The sequence below is a fragment of the Sminthopsis crassicaudata genome, chromosome 2 (genome assembly GCF_048593235.1).
Source record: "Sminthopsis crassicaudata isolate SCR6 chromosome 2, ASM4859323v1, whole genome shotgun sequence".
NCBI lineage: Eukaryota > Metazoa > Chordata > Mammalia > Dasyuromorphia > Dasyuridae > Sminthopsis > Sminthopsis crassicaudata.
In genome coordinates, this window is record NC_133618.1 from 233,872,236 (window position 1) to 233,889,531 (window position 17,296).

At 33.2% G+C, this 17,296-nt stretch overlaps 1 protein-coding gene across 12 annotated transcripts in view; it reads right to left on the reverse strand.

The window, feature by feature from the left end:
- Positions 1-17,296, reverse strand: part of STAU1 (staufen double-stranded RNA binding protein 1) — a 58,953-nt gene that overhangs the window by 25,697 nt on the left and 15,960 nt on the right. For 2 of the 12 annotated variants that reach the window (XM_074288562.1, XM_074288560.1), the window contains exons 2-7: positions 16,856-16,932; positions 9,112-9,394; positions 7,331-7,455; positions 4,419-4,575; positions 1,791-1,929; positions 98-263 (exon numbers count right to left, since the gene is read on the reverse strand). In XM_074288562.1, the coding sequence (XP_074144663.1) occupies positions 98-263; positions 1,791-1,929; positions 4,419-4,575; positions 7,331-7,455; positions 9,112-9,310 (786 nt within the window). In that variant the 5' untranslated portion in view covers positions 9,311-9,394; positions 16,856-16,932. Of the gene's footprint in view, positions 1-97; positions 264-1,790; positions 1,930-4,370; positions 4,576-7,330; positions 7,456-9,111; positions 9,395-11,972; positions 12,058-13,681; positions 13,736-16,778; positions 16,933-17,296 lie in introns of those variants that run through there. The other 10 variants (XM_074288559.1, XM_074288555.1, XM_074288557.1 and 7 more) reach the window with 9 other exon arrangements.

Genomic DNA, 17,296 nt, shown 5'->3' on the forward strand with positions numbered 1-17,296 from the left:
TACTAAGAAACTATTAACATTTTTCAGAGGGCAAATGCATAACAGCAAAGTAGATTAGGAAAAGATAAATGGACAAAAATGTTAATGAGTTTCTTACCTCTGGTTTCTCAGGCAGGGGCTCATTCTGCAAGATTTTCAGTGCCTTTGCAGCTGCATCATGTTTTGCTGCCTGTCTTGTTCGTCCTTTCCCATTAAATTGTTGTCCTCCAATGGAAAGTTCAACTTGATAAAGTAAAGGTGGGACAGGAAATGGGTAAAAGTACCTACAGAAAAAAATAATCAGGAAATAAGTATGAGAAGGAGAGTTACATTTCTGAGATTTCTTCTGACTCATATTTAAGAAAATAATTTCATTCTTTATGGTCACCAACCTGTTAAATTAATAGTAAGGATTTTATATGGACATTATAAAAGACCTTAGAAATTTAAGGTGAGGCAGAACCACTAGACAGTATAAACAGTAAGGAACTCAAGTCTAAAGCTCTCTGGAATTTAGTGAACCATTTCTTGTAAAACAATTAAAACAAATGAAAATTTAAAATCTATTTACTAATCCTCAGTGCTTTAGGATCTAGTAACTTGAGGAAAAAACCAAAGAGATAAATGCTCCCTTAATCTCCACCACTGAACTGGTCCTTTCAGATCCTAAATTTGTTTTTATTTTTCAATCCAGGATCATAGATTTGGGGCTAAAAGGGACCTCAGAGACTAAGTAGTCTAACCCCCCTCCTCTTTTTTCTTTTTAAAACAGAGAAAATAGAGACCCAGAGAGGTGAATGTCAATTGCCAAAGATCATTACAGATAGTAAACAGAAGAGACTGGATTTGAACCAAGTCTTCTGATTCCCAATCCATATAATTTCTGAATGCTGTATAATGCTGTGCCTTGAAGTCATTCAGTATAATAATAATAATAATAGTAATTTTAAAAAAGGGGGGGCGGGGAGAGGCTAAGAGTAATCCCTACCTTGCATGACGCTGAGAGAATTTACGCAAAATACTTCGAAAATGCCAAGCATAAATCATAATTTCCTTGGAACACAGTTTTTAAAAAAAGAAGCCTGATCTCTGTACTTCTCTATTCATTACTAGATGATTTAGTTTTAGGAACCATCTTTTAAAATGGCTTAGCCTAAAGGTTGAATGAACTACTAGACACTGCTTAAACTTAATGGTATTGATTTAAGTAGAAATTGATACTGTTTTTTGTTGACAACTAGAAGTTTTTTAAGTCATTTTTATGTTAAATTAAATCAGGGGCAGCTAGATGATGTGGTGTATAGAGCATTGGCCCTGGAGTCAGGAGGACTTGAGTTCAAATTTGGCCTCAGACACTTAAAACATATAGCTGTGTGACCCTGGGCAAGTGACTTAATTCAAACTGCTTCCCAAAACAAAACAAAAAACATGCTAAATTATTCTCTGTACCCTGAAGCATACCATTTAGAGATCCAAATGTAATAAATAATGATTAAAGATTTAGTAAATGCAAAGAGCTTTTGGTGTTTATTGATTTCAAATTTATAAGATTTATTTATAAGATTTCAAATGAGATTTATAATCATGAAAGTCAGGCACAATGGAGGTGAGCTTTACAAAGACTAGTTAGAACACACATGCTCCTTCCAAAGCCAATTTTTGTAAGAGTGACAAGATGATACTTTCAAAAAAGTATTCAGAAAATGGATTTCAAATTAAGGTAAGATACTGTCTTATCTACACTATCTTATCTCAAGGTTTATTTTTATTTTCAAGAATACAGGATAAATGACTTATCTAAAGAAACATACCGTGGGGGATAGGCACCTCCTCTCATATTATAGTTATAGGTGGACTGCATTCTTGTGTAAGGATCAACAGGCTTGTACATTGGTTTTTTTCCAAGTTTCATGCAAAGTGCATTTAGTTCCACTGTTGGGGTTACACTGTCTGTAATACAAAACATCAAAAAGAATTATTCTCAACCTTAAAATAATTTTATTAAGTCATCAAAAATGGCATGCTGTATGCTAATTACATTCAAGATATGAAGACTTCAACCATAATTACCTCAAGTCAAGAAACAAGAGTAATTATAATATGATTTCTCCACACAGAGTTAGTGTCAGAAAGCTTTATTAGTATGTCAGCAAATTAACATATATTGCTTACCAATTTCAGAAATTAATGATATATACAGGGCTAAATATTTGAATTTTAAGTTTTACTGTAAGTCAAATCACATTACCACAGTATCTTGCTATCTCAGAATTTTGCTGTCGTAATTAACTAAAATTTCGTTTGTATTCATCATTCTTTCCTCTGTAAACAAGAAACATAAATTTACTCTCTTACCTCAAATATATGAGGAGACTGAATAGATGCCCCTAAATTCTCTTGCCTCAATGCTAAACATGCACACACCATCTGTCTTAAGTCACAAAAAATAGTTTCAAGACCCCCTCATTATCCTGATCACCCTCCCTGGACACATTCCAATTTATCCAAATTCTTCCTAAAATGTTCAATCTAAAAAAGAACACATTATTCCAGATGTTGGACTAAATAGCACTTAATGTAATAAGACTATCACCTCTACTGTTCCGACAACAGATGCTTATAAGAGAAGCTCAAGATTAAATTCAAGAACAATCTAAGTTTTTTATGAATTCTAATATAGCTATTATTTGAGATAATGGGGTCATCTGGGCCATGTTTGTTATACAGAGATTTTCATCTTGTGCTATTTATAATGGTATTTGACTTACAGTATTACTTTTTAGACAAAGAAGAAAAGAAGTCCAATCTTTGTATAACAGAGATAAGTATAATTTCAGTCAATATCAAAATTACTGTCTTTAGAAATATATGCTATTTTTTTCCAAAAGGTTTCTTTTTCCAAATGACAAATACTGGAGAGGATGTGAGAAAATCAGAACACTAACACACTTTTGGTGGACTTATAAACTGATCCAATCATTATGAAGAATAATTTGGAATACGCATAATCATCCTTTGATCCAGCAATATCAGTACTAGATCTGGATCTCAAAGAGATTGTTGGGGGGAGGAGGGAAAGGGGAAGAAAAGAAAAGACCCTACGTATATAAAAGTATTTATAGAAACACTTTTTATGGTGGCAAAGAATTGGACAGAGTGAATGACCATCAACTGAGGAATAGCTGAACAAGTTGTAGTATATGACTGTGATGGAATACTATTGTACTATAAGAAATACAAGTAGGATGCTTTCTGAAAAAAACCTGAAAAGACTTGACATGAACTGATGAAAAGTTAAGTGAGCAAAACCAGGAGAACATTGTACACAAGAACATCAATACTGTACAATGATCACTAAATGATTTAGCTAATCCCAGTCATACAAAGATTGAAGACAATTCTGCAGGACCTATGAAGAAAAAAGCTATCTATATCTAGAAAAAGAACTGATGGAATCTGAATGTAGACTGAAGCATACTGTTATTTTGCTTTCTCTATATTTCTCTGGGGGGGGATTGGTCTATATTTTCTTTTACAATATGACTAACATGGAAATGTTTTGCATGACTGGACATATATAACTTTTAATTGCTTTCCTTCTTAATACAGGAGAGAGAAGGAAGAGTGGAAGAGAATTTGGAATTCAAAATTGTTTTTAAAAAAATGTTAAATAATTGTTTTCACATGTAATTAAAAAAAAAAATAAAGAAAATTCCAAAAATTTTACAAACCTCTGAAAAGTCATCAAAGAAAATAAGCTTTAGATATTAAAAAAAAAAAACCCAGTGTCTAAATAACATTTAAGAATACCTAATTTACAACAGCCACAGAAAAACACCATCAATGACAAACACTCATTAAAAAAAAAATTACTTGATCCAAAATAGATTTTCATCAAATATTATGACAATAAGAATGAAAATCATGGGACTGCTGCTGATTGCAAGAGGTAATGCTAATTATAAACACAACCAAATTTTAAATTTAATTATCACTATCTCCCCCATTCTACCTGAGCTTCCAATTGGGTTTTTTTTTGTGGTCACTACAAGTCTGGTGTGTAGGAAAAAACTAGGTAATTTTAGTTGTATCAAGCCATCAGAATATACTGTAATATAAAAAACCAAATAGCATTAGGAGTGTAGAATTTAAAGGAAAAAATAATACTAATAAACTTCCTTGAAATTATCTCTAGGTGCAAAGAGACAATTTATTTGATGGACTCAAGATTTATGTATTACTAATTATACTAGTATACTCGAATACTATACAAACAAGAGGCTTCTAGATTAAGATAAAGGTTTTCTAAATGTAAAGTTTGTCATTGATAGGTTATCTGTGCTTTCAATAACATTAGTTAAGCAATATTCATATACATACTAAATGGGTACCTCTAGACACACTTTTGAAAGGAACCTGTCTTGGCCCACGCATAATACCTGGATTCCTTCCTTCGCTACGAATGGGGCGGGCTGTTGGTTTGGGAAATTTTGTTCCTTCCAAAGCTTTGGCAGCAGCTGAGTGTTGGGCTTTTTTAATACTAGTTCCTTCAGCTTCCCAGTGTTGGTCTCCAAGTGTCAGCTGCACCGTAAACACCTACACGTGAAAATGGTGAGTTCTCAGTCCTTGAAGTGTGATATAATTTGGAACATTATCATTTGGACTTTACTGCCAAGGCCAAAAGGACCATGAATTTTTCCATGTATCCTTCTCCCCCAACCCCTTTTTTTTTTTTTTTAAGGAAAAAAAAAGTCAATGGCTAAAAAGAGAATAATATGCCATGGAAAAAGAACTATACCCCTGAAAACTGGATGAAAGTAAAGGGGGGGAAAGAGGAGATAAAAATATTGTCCCATGGGTTTAAATCCTAGACTCTGATCATTCAGAAAATATAAATCTTATGAATAAGTTCTTATAATCATTTATCATGTTACAGAATTTTCAACTTTAGACAAAGCTGTCACAAACAATAAGAAAATGTTTGTTTTGATGCTTTGTTTTAATGATGGTGATATATATATATTTATATTTGAACCAATTTAGGATTTGAACCAATCTAGGAACAAATTATAACTTTTGCCTAATACTTTCCTTAAAAATTCGGTGCAAAAGAACCAAAACCGTAGCATCTATAGGTATTTTGGATTTTCACAAAAATCAAATGCACCATAAACAAAGTTCTCTCTTAAGACTCTGATAACTTTAATCACGAGTAGGTGCTGAAACAGCTCATCCTAAGTTTTATCTACCACCATGGTGGCAAGCTTCTTTCTTCCTTTTTAAGTGCAAAACTGACCCCATCATGCATACCCACTCTCTCAAATAAGATGATGCTATTAATATCATCACTAAATTTTACATCATGTTAAATAAAAAACTCTTCATATATACTTCAGAATTTAGCAATAACAATGAAAATATTTCCTTATTTTTTTTCATCCCACAACTAAAAAAACAAAACAAAAAACCCTCTTGCCTAAAACTAGTTTTAAGGGGCAATAGCCAATTCTATTGTGTAGAAAACATAAAAGCTGGTAGGCCTTAAGGGGGTGGGGGCAACTTGCCTTCATTGTTGATTTTTCTTGCAGGTCTTAACTTCAGGATTCCCTCAGTGCAGAGCTTCCACTACCAGGGGAAAAAAATTAAAGAATCCTTCACCCCCCTTGAAACATCAGGTGTCTCCTATATTTTTGCTGCAGTTCCTGAGGTTAATAATCATTTAAGTGCCAACAGCATAAACTCATAATCCAGGCTGGCCTGGCAAGGCAAACAGCAGCAATCTGCAACAGCTATGAAATCCCAGGGTCATTTTGGTGATCCTTGCATGGAAAGGCATTGAAGGGGTAAGGACTAAAAAGAAAAGTTAATTTCATTAACAGTCTCATCTCTCTCCAGGACTTCCCCATCCAGCGCTGCTTCCATTCTGTTGGATTCTGTTGTGTTATTAAAGAGATAGTTTCATCCTTGTGGTATTTCATAGCTAGTGCTGGTACTGAAGTTTAAATCTCACTTTTGGTAGAGTTAAAAGTACCTAAAACTCATTGGCCCTATTAAGGGCAAAGGCAAAACACCAAACTGTTAGAGCAGACCTGGAAAACTGGGTGTTCAAAGAATCATGTCTTATATCTCTTAACCAAGAAAGTCCCAAAAGGTTTTTGCCCATTAACAATGGATACCTGTCTTTTTGACAACATACATAGTATCTTCTCTCCCCACCACCCTGGCCAAAATAAGCAAAGTAGTTAATAAAGGGAATCCCAAAGTTAAAGTCTGCAAAGAAAAATCCTGTAGGAGAGACATTAGTTATATAAGCTAACTGCCTTTCAAATATGACGATTAAAAAAATAAAATTATGCCCAAATTTTGTGTTGTAACTGACTTTATAGGAAGTATAAATTTCCATCTTGCTTAAATGTGAAATTCCTTAGACCTGCTGTTGACAAAATACCAAGAAAAACGCCGAATTTCAACAATAAAATGCTTTATTTGAGGTTCCTACATGTCAAGGAAATGAGGCACAGAGAAGTTAAATAACTTGCCCTATATTATTTCAACTTTGTGGAAAATCCTAATAGCAGAAAACCAGTGTCTCAATTCTTTATCTTCTTGTTCATTCTCTCCAAATGTTAAAATGCTAAAACCACAGTAATGGGGAAATGAGATAGGTATAACTTTCAAGCACATACAATTTATAACAAACTCTGAGCCAAGTTTAGTAGATTAAAGTACTGGTATGTAGCTAAAACAAACGATTAAAATTCAACAAGATGGTCAAATTTCCATTATTTGTGGAAATAGGGATATGAATACCTAAAATCCACAGATAATCTAAAACACTAATTTTGCCAACTAGTTCACCATTTTTCTTCAAACCTTTTACCAGAGGTGTCACTTGTTAAACGAAACTATTTTCTTCATCCCCTCCTCTCCCTTCCCTGCCTATGGTACAAGTGCTAATAAGAAATGACATGACCAAAAGGCAGGCACAGTAGTGAGGAGGAGAGACCAAGGGCCTGGATATTCCACACTGGAAACACTGATTGCTCTTAGACAAAAAGTAATTAAAGATAGTCAGAATTCTAACCACAAAGTTTATTCATTGAAACTTTTGAAAAAAACAAATGGTTCCAATCCCTAAAATCCAAGTACACATTTCCTTTGACCCAACTCTACAAGGATGAAAAAGAAAGAAACTTGTCAAAAATCCATCTAAGAAACTGCTTTATTACTTCATGTCACTGACACTCTCTTAATAGCTTGAAAATACTCTTGTATCACAGCATCACTTACAATAGTAAGAGAAAACATTCCTGGTGATTATAAATGCACAAGCAGTATGGACAATATTTACCTTAGAGTGAGCTGGACCTTGCTCACTCAAAAGCTTATACTCAGGCTGAATCTTGTTGAAACGGGCTAACTCATTCACAAGACACATTGGGGTTTTCTCTTTGGGGTTTGCCATGTTAGAAGGAACTGAAAAATAATGTAAGAGCATTGAAGTCAACTGCTGGTATGTAAGAATGATGCTTTCCCAGGGATACGAAAATCAAGGGAAAGCAAATTGAAGTTCTGAGTATTCACAGATGAAGCAATGTAAAACCATAGGCCCTATAGTAGGAGACATGTGGCTACTGAAGAGACCTCTGTGTCTTTTCTGAACCAGTTAAAGATAGTTGATCTAGAAGATGTATCTTCAAAGGAGAGAGAATAGGAGTTTTAGTAGAAAAACTAAAGCACGCAGCAAGCAAGATATAGATCAGCCATTGTAACCAAACAATGGAAGGATAAAGAAGTCTTTTTAGCAAAGACTCACCGCTTAGTGCATCACCTATTCTGCTGTTTCATGACAAGCAACATGCTAGTGCCACCTCTAAATCGGCACTGTGCTCGCCATTTTTCAGAAATTTCTCATTCTAGGGGCACCTCCAGATTTTCCCCCTAGAGGCTTCTACTCACAGATTTAATAACTAATGCTGATAATTATACTAAGTGACACACAGCCATGGATTGCTTGAGGAATTTATGAAGTTAACGAGATTAAGGCACAAGATTATGTCAGAAGAGAAAGTAAAAGATGCCAAAGGCATGAAATCCTTTGTCTTTTCCTTTTAAGACCCTCTTACATGGCAAAATTTGGTGGGAAATGAATCATTTGGGGAATGTGACAAAGTCAAGAATAATAATATTTGGTGAGCTAGCTCAAGGAAGGCTAGAGCTAACACAGAAGAAGCCATGCAGATGAGAGAGGGAGAAGGAAATAAAGGGAATACTCATAGAATAGACTGATAAAGCAAAGGAATAGAGAGAGAAAGGAGGAAATGTGAGGAAAGATGCAGGATCTAAGAGACGGATTTCAAAGGGCTTCAGTCATAGTTAACTGACTCTGGTACAGAGGTACCAAGAGATATCTAATTTGTTAGATTTGTTGGGAGATTTTCTTAAGTTTGAATGTTTCTGGTGTTACCTTACCATTACATGGGTTATCTTCAGCAGATTTTTTGCTTTCCTAGAACAGAGTTGAGACTCTGGAAATTCTTTTTAATTTTTTTTCTTGACCACTTTCCTCACATTCTGCTGGTTTTACATTGCATTGTTGTCTCTGAAATGCATTATCTATCCTCTGCACTTAAACTTGCTTGTCTATAATCAAAATGCATAGATGCCATGGGGTCTCTATTTTGTCTATAAAATGCTACAGACCCTTCGTTTGGGGTAATTTCTCCCAAAAACATAAAAAAGGGTTCTGCTCACATATAAGAGCTGTCAATTCCAGGAGAAACTTTTTTTTTTTTTTTTTTTTTTTTTTTTTTTAAGTGACAAGATTTTCTATCCAGTAAGGAATCCCTAAAACTACACTATCAAATCCTTCTGGTAACCAACCTTTTATAAGGGACTATTTCTGGTGACATTGGTTCTTTTTTTTCTTTAAACAACTTTGAAATCTTTCCTTTTAAAAAGGGTCTAACAATCTAATGTCTGGATGGTATTTTACTTCAAGGATAAAGGACAGGAGGTGGCTTCTTGAAGTAACTTTTGCCACTGCTCTCTATATCTTCAAACTACTTATCAGGTTATAAAACAGGCTAAGAAAACAGTTGAAATAGAAGACACTTGGATTCATATGCTTACCTGCAGCTGCACTGGTGGATGTAATAGATGCAGAGGGTAAAGCAGAGTTTTGAATAGGTCTACCTGCATTTTCAGAGGGCAGAGAGCTAGTAGTAGAAGGAATACTCATCAAAGGCTGTGAGATAGTAGACTGGTTCTTGTTCAGTATTTGGCTCCCTGAGAGAGCAGCTGATGGGTTCTGAACTTGAACTTGAGACATGTTCACTTTCAACAAAAGTGAACAACTGCAGGTAAACAGCTTTCAGTGCAGGTTAATTCAGTGCTATGAAGTCTAAAGTTCTACCTAAAAGTTGTAAGGAAAAGAAAATAAAAAGATAAATTATAGAGGAGATATGTAATTGCCAGTATTCAGATAAAATTGGTGTTACCTACCCAACAAGGAAAATAGCCCAATTCTAGCCTGTGAGTGGGCCACTTCATTAAAAATATGTTTAACCATTTAATTGGTTGATGTTTTAGGTCTACTTGATATATTATAAGCTGCCTATATTTGCAGCCTTTTCAAAGTTTCAAAATAAAAAATTTTCAATGTCCACATGTTCTACAATGACAGATTTCATTTTTGCTATTTTACTTTAGTCAGTGGAGCACAATAATTCGCACTGATGCATATTTGAGAATTGTAAATTGTCTACATACTTCCTAAATACTCATAATGCAAATTTTAATTACTGGAAATTTTATTTTCATTTAACAAATATCAAGAGAATTCTATTCTTAAGATTTTTAAGAAGCTGAGAGCAAATTGAGCTTTCAAGGCTATTAATAGGTGTATCAACACTTTCATTTCTAAGAATCTGGTGCTTAAGTTGACAGAAAACACAGAGTCTCAACTTAAGCTGTTTCCTTTCCTTGATGTTGACGATAGAAAAAGTATAAACAATATGAGTTCATATTCATGTTGTCTAAGATTAGTTTGGCTTATTTACTGCAAGCAAAGTGTTATGCACATTTTAATGTACAACATCATGAGAAATAGACTGAAACAGATTATTCAATAGAAATGTTATCAAAAGCAGAAGTGGCACTGAAGGAGAAGAGAAGAATAAGAACAGATATAAGGCTTTGAGTCTGGTTATTATTTGAGTGGTTTAAAACTGAAGAGATCTTCATCTAATGAGGAAAGAGTACTTTGAAAAATGTTATTTCTGATCAAATTAGAATTCATTCATAAAAAAAAAATGCAAGGGCAATATTGCTCATTTTTTGTGGCCTTCCTGCTAAACTGTTTTAGGTACTCAAAAGGACTTATAACACACACACACACACACCCCCTCTCTAAAGAAATGAAATATAGATAGTTCAGCTCATACACAGGTAAGGAGCAAATCTGGACATCTAGACTATGGAATGTAAATGGAAAATTGCTACTAGCAAATTAATTGAGCAATTCTACAGTGAGGAATAAAATTATGTGCTAATTTTATGAAAATGTCAAGAATATTTATTTTGTTTCCCTGATTAAAGACAGGAAGCAAGCAACAAAGAAAATATTATATATCTCTCAGTCAAACACATCCAAGACTGAAAAAATAAAGATATCTCTGTTGAAATTAAGTATAAACATGACCTTGTTTACTCACAGACACACATTAAATCATTACACAACAAAAACTCCTTAGGTCACAGATATAAGCAACAATCTCTGTTAAAGACTGTTATCTTGGGGCAGCTAGGTGACGCAGTAGATAGAGCACCAGCCTTGAATTCAGGAGGACCCAAGTTCAAATCTGGTCTCAGACATTTAACACTTCCTAGCTGTGTGACCCTGGGCAAGTCACTTAACCCCAGCCTCAGAGGGAAGGGGAAAAAAAAAAAGAAAAGAAAAAGAAAAAAAAAAAAGACTGTCATCTTAATAGTTTCAAATATTAGCCTTGAGTTCTAAAGATGTTTTTCCCCTGACTTGCCAAAACAAAACTTGCATTTTCTCAAGAAAATCTTTTAAGGGTATTTTTCTTTGGAAATAAAAATCAATTTCATAGACAGAATGAGTCCTTGGCCCCACATACAGAACACATACTTAAAATAAAATAAAGGCAAAATTATTTGATCCACAATCTACCCATATGCTATTAAAAACCGAACTATGCTTTCAGTAGCCCAGAGAATGAACTCTCTAAATTAATTTCCAAATTTAGAAAGTTATATGGACTGAAGATAACCATTTTAGTTTGTGCTGACCAAAGCCAGCCTGTTGCTATCAACAACTTCTATATGTACAAAAACCTCTGCTTAGGATGGAAAAGGACAGTGAATATTTTAATAGTTGCCTAGAATGTTCAACCCTAACCTAACCTACTCTGAAGCTATGTTGGCCTTTCTGAAGTGGGACCTCCCAATAAAAGATAACCCTGGAAAATGTTGAAATCCTAAACAGAACTGAAATGAAATAAACAAAACCTACTGAGTTTAACTTTATTTGTTAGCAATGAAATCCAAAGGCTTTCCCCACTAGCTCAAGAGAATTCATTCTTACTCTTGCTAGCTTCAAAAATAAAAGTACTACTCCTACTCACAAAGAAATTCATGTAATTTAATTGATAAATTTTAGAATATTTCCTTTTCATCCATAAAAGGCTACCAGACTCTCAAACACAATCAGATTTGTGAAAATTTTTATGAATTTGAATAGAACACACACACACACCCACACACCTCACCAACATCATTCAAATGAAGAACAAATAAAGGTACCTACTACTCTTTGCTTCCATGCAAATTTGCTAATAAGTTGGCTCCAGATATATTGTGGAATTTTATATTATTCAAACATAAATATACAGTCCTAAAACTTAAAACTTCTCATGCAAACTTTAGATTCCACTTCCCACCCTTTAAATCAGTTTTAAGACTCATGCTACCTGACAACATATGATTTTCAACCAGCAAAATGAGTCAGCAAACATGGCTTGAGGTTTTCTGACAGCTTAACAGGTCCTAGAGAGACTAGAGTAAAATGAAGAATTGGCAACTGATTTTAAAGTTTTTTTAATATAAATGTAAAAACCTTTAACATGCTCTAAATAGAACACTTCAATCTAATTTAAAATAACCAAAAAAACTTTGTCAATTCTCTGGTACTATTACATGCTTTTGATTCTTTTCTATTTGAAAAGCTTTAATCATCCATTGGCTGAGGAAAAGAAGGCTGATATTTCTAAGTTCTGTGTTATATGCAATCTTTGTAGATTTGTAGATGTATTCCCTCCTGAAAATTCTTTTAAATCAAGGTTTCTCAACTCCTAACATTAATTCAGTATCACAGCATTTTGTTGAAAAAAGAAAAAAAGTATATCACGACGACTGGCTGATTCAATTTTACAAATTAAAAAAATATATATGAAAGAAAGATGAGAGACAAAGTTCATGAATTCCACAAAAAAAATTTTTTAAATAAAAAATGAAATGTGCTCCCAAATAGAGACAAACTAGATGCCTAAAGAACTTTGGGTGATGTTGTGAACAACACGTACTGAATAACTGTGAATACATGAAAGGCAGACTTATCTCAAGAGACTAAATAAGTATATTTAGCCATGTCCACACAAATACAATGCTTCATTCACCTTCAAGTGTCAGAGAATTTCAATCTTTGTGGTAAAGGAGTAAGCCTGCAGACATGGGCAAAACATCTAATTTTTTAAATTACATTGACAAAAAAACTACCACAAAGTCACTGATAACAATGGTTCACTGGATATCATCAATAATACCATCCTAGTGTCCTTTACAAAATAACTGATATTTTTCAAACTCCAATCTCAAAGAAAAGCAATCAAAATTTATATCAAACTATCTCTCTGATTCAGCCACAACAATTGAACAAGTTCTGTGTGGATAGGGAAAGTTAAATGTTAAACCGAAAGGAAATGACCCAGGAACACATTAGATACACAAATATAAAAAGTATTAAGCATCATTTCCACTGTAAAACACTAATGTCATCCATCTTGTTACCTACAAGAAATACAAATTGTTCTTGCTTTACTTTAGAAGAATCAATTTGGAATAAACATTACTCACAGACTTAATAAGTACCTTACTTATAAGAACAAGTTACACAGGTTACAGAAAAAACAAATGAAGCTTTAAAGTACTAATAAGAAAAATTACCTATTAGTTTGAAGAAGAGAGCAATACCCTATGCAAAGTTGGAAGTTTTTGGAAGGCACTTTTTGGCTCAACATAAACAAAACTTGGTAATAATTTGATATGTATAAAAACGGAATTTATTTAGTCATCCCTAACAATTTTCAAAGAGAAGCTGGATAACCACCTATTATAAATATTGTAGCAGAGACTGACTCCTGCACAGGTGGTTTAAATAAACAATTTCTGTTTTTTTCCAGTTCAAGAAGCCTATTATGGTAGTGATTCCTCAGATGCATATGTGTTTTTCTCCTTAGGTTTTAGGAGATTTCATCCATACAAAACTACCTCAGAGAACAATAAAAATATTATATTTCCCATTTTCATTCTGCCAGGTAGGTAGAATGGATAGAACTCAATGGATAGAACACTGGACCCAGAATCCAGAAGACCTGAGTTCAATGTAACCTTAGATACTTACTAGCTTGTGTGACCTTGGACAAGGCACTTAACATTTCAGCCTCAGGTTCCTCATCTGTAAAATGGAGATGATGATAATAATGGTACCTACCTCCAAGAGTTACTGTTCAGATAAAATGGTGTTAGAAACCTTAAATATTTCCTTCTATCCAAAATACCCCCAATAGATTTTGATACAGTTCCTTCAAAATGAAACCTTAAATAGAGTATTAAACTCATAATTAAATCCATGATCCATACTGGCTGAATAGATTAAAAACAGTTCCAATAAATTCTGTGGCAATTTCTGGGAATTTAACACTAATTACCCATACTCTCCAATTTGTGGGATTTCTCTCTAAGTATGATAAAGTTTTGAGTATATTATAAAAAAGCCTTTTCCAGATGACTGCAAATTAGTGGAATACTACTAGATTTGGAAACAATGATAAGCACCAAAAACTAGCCTAATCTTTATGGATAGAACAGCAGCAATGAAAAAATCAATTCCACTACAATCCACCTTACATAATGACTTCCTGAAGCATTTGCTATGAAAGCAATATCATTGGGGCAGCTAGGTGGCACAGTGAATAGAGCAACAGCCCTGAAGTCAGGAGAACCTGAGTTCAAATCTGACTCAAACACTTAACACTTCCTAGCTATGGGACCCTGGACAAGTCACATAATCCCAACTGTCTCAGCTTAAAAAGAAAGAAAAGAAAGAAAAGAAAGAAAAGAAAGAAAAGAAAGAAAAGAAAGAAAAGAAAGAAAAGAAAGAAAAGAAAGAAAAGAAAGAAAAGAAAGAAAAGAAAGAAAAGAAAGAAAGAAAGAAAGAAAGAAAGAAAGAAAGAAAGAAAGAAAGAAAGAAAGAAAGAAAGAAAGAAAGAAAGAAAGAAAGAAAGAAAGAAAAAGAAAGAAAACCCTATCAAGGAAAGAATTACTAGGGCAGCATGGTTATGTACCAAGACTGAAAAACAAAGTTTAACTACTTAAACATTCCCAGAAATGTGCTCCTATTGAAGATAAAGCTTCATTATTTGGGGGAGATTCGTGGTTACAAACACCAGCACATACTTAGCAACTCAAACATGTTATGAAAGACAAAGAAAAAGCAGCACTAAAGAAGTAATCACTTACAGGAAAACATTTACAAAAATAATGACTGGAAGTGATCTACGATGTTTGAGACTTTTTGTTATCAGTCAAAAGACTGGTCTTTTGGTTATTTTAATACTTTAAATAATTTAAAATTGGTTATTTTAAATTAGTCTCATGTAAAACTAATTTAATGCCTGGTATCTGATATAGAATTTTATCTTTTCTAGTTTAATTTTTGTTAGATAAATCTATTTTTAAAAAACAACAATAATAATTCATTACCATTTTTAAAAATGATTTATTTTATTTGGGTCAACCTAGAAAATAACCTATTATCATACTATGCACTCACTTTAAAGAAAACATACCTCTTTTATCTAAAAGTCTGAATACTTTATTTTCTTTTCTAATCACTTTTTCAATTTCTCTTTTTTGCCTTCTTCCAATTCAACTCCTCAGAAAGTAAAACTTAAAGAAACTGTTCCTTCTGCAACAAAATGTTTTAACCAGGTATATATACATAATTCACTATACAATATTTATGATTTGTTTGAGATACTAAAGTAGCATCTGGCATATCTAGTATATTACTGCCTAAAAAAAGACTTGGATCAATGTAACAATTGTTAACTATTTTGCTCCCAAAGAAGCTTCAGGATATATGCCACCTATTCAGAAACATTATTACTTTAGTCACCATATTCAACATGAACAAGTACTGGAATCCTATTTATTAAAAAAAAAAAAAAAAAAAAAATCAGCTCTAGTGTAAAATAGTAACCAATAAATCCAAATCAAAGCAGCAAAATTAATCTTCAGGAATGCGGATCTTTCCATCAGCTCTAGTTCAACTATTAATTCAATAACTCTAGGGCAATTAACTTCTCTGTGCCTCAGTTTCCCTTCAGTAAGAGTAATGGTCACAGTAATAGTGTGATAAGTTTCAAAAGGCTTGAATTGTTTACTGCAACCTTGTAAATTAAAAGATATATAGCAGGCTATGATAATATAAAAGCACTCTACATTCTTTGAAGAAAGGTATTAGACAAATCCAAGGAATAAAATTTTACATATATAATTCACTGCCCACCCCCTCAGCCTCCATCCATTGTCCTGGAGCTCTTTGAAATTTCTTTAATCAATCTGTCTCAATTTTCTGGGAAAGGCTGCAGGAAATGGCTCAAAGAGCCTTGGACTTGAGAGTTTGAAAACCAGGTATATGATCTGCGCCACGTTACTTTACTTTTTGGATCCTCTATCTCTTCCTTTGTAAAATGAGTACAATATGAGTACGACTCACATCACATGTTCTGAGCTCTTCAGTATTATGGTAATATGAGCTATTAGTACTTCCTCATCCTCAAGGAGAGTACTTGTTCCCTAATTACCACACAGGGAAACTAAATTGTGAAATTTAGTTAGGCAAAAAAGAAAGAACTTTTAGCACTTTGGAAGGAAAGTGCTTAAAAAAGAAAAAAAAAAAAGTTTTACAAAGCATTCCTGTTAATTAAATCATGTAAAGAGCTTTAGGGTCCACATAAAAGAGATGATATAAGTATTTTTCAATGTCATGCAAATTCTTGCAAAACTCTTCTTTCTTTTGCTTGGATGATTAGAAGCTGCCAGTGGTAAATAATGAGTGTTGAACTATAATCACATTTTAAGATAAATTCAACACTGTTCTAAAGACTGGAAAAAAAAAAAAAAAGTACAAATAGCAGGTGAAATCAATCTGAAGCAGAAAAACTCCCCAAATTCTTAAACCAATTTGACCAATAAATAAGCTCATTAAATTAGCTCTGTTTAATTTACAATATCAGTGGTCAAATGTTCATGTCTTTACATTTAAAATATGTAGAAGTACTAGCTAAAGGTTCTTATATTGTAGTCATGAATTTTTCTTGCTATTAATTTTTAAATTTCAAGACATTAACTCAGACAAAAAATAACTGCATTAATGTAATTCATTTAACCTTTTAAATTACAAAACACCATTTAGAATTAAGATATCTGCTTACCAAACATCAGAAAAATCAGTGATGCCTTCAATGAAGACTAGGATTACAATTTCAGAGTGAATGTAAATTTCTGGTACCTTGAAAAGAGGGTGCGGTGTGCTCCAGGGACAATGTAGTTTTAGTTTCAGTTCGATGATGTTATGAGTTGAGATGCCTGCAAAGAAAGACATAACATTTAACAATTTTCTTAATTATGTTTTCCCCCATTAAGAAAAAATACTCCTAGACCGTAAGGTTAGAAATGAAAACCAAACAATAATAGGGAAATTTTCTGAAAATATGATATTTCTTATTGTGGAACTCTGCAAAAAAGGCTCTCCAAAAGGCCCAATTAGCTAAAAATTTTGTATAGTATTCTTTGAAAGGAAATGTAAATTCTGCAGATATTAGGAAATGAGAATTAAAAAAAAATCTAGAAATCATATACTATATAATCATAAAATCTTAATTTTCAAAGAGGTAATTTTAAAAAAATATTCAAATGCTTCAATTTTGCAAAAATACTTTTTATTTGTCTA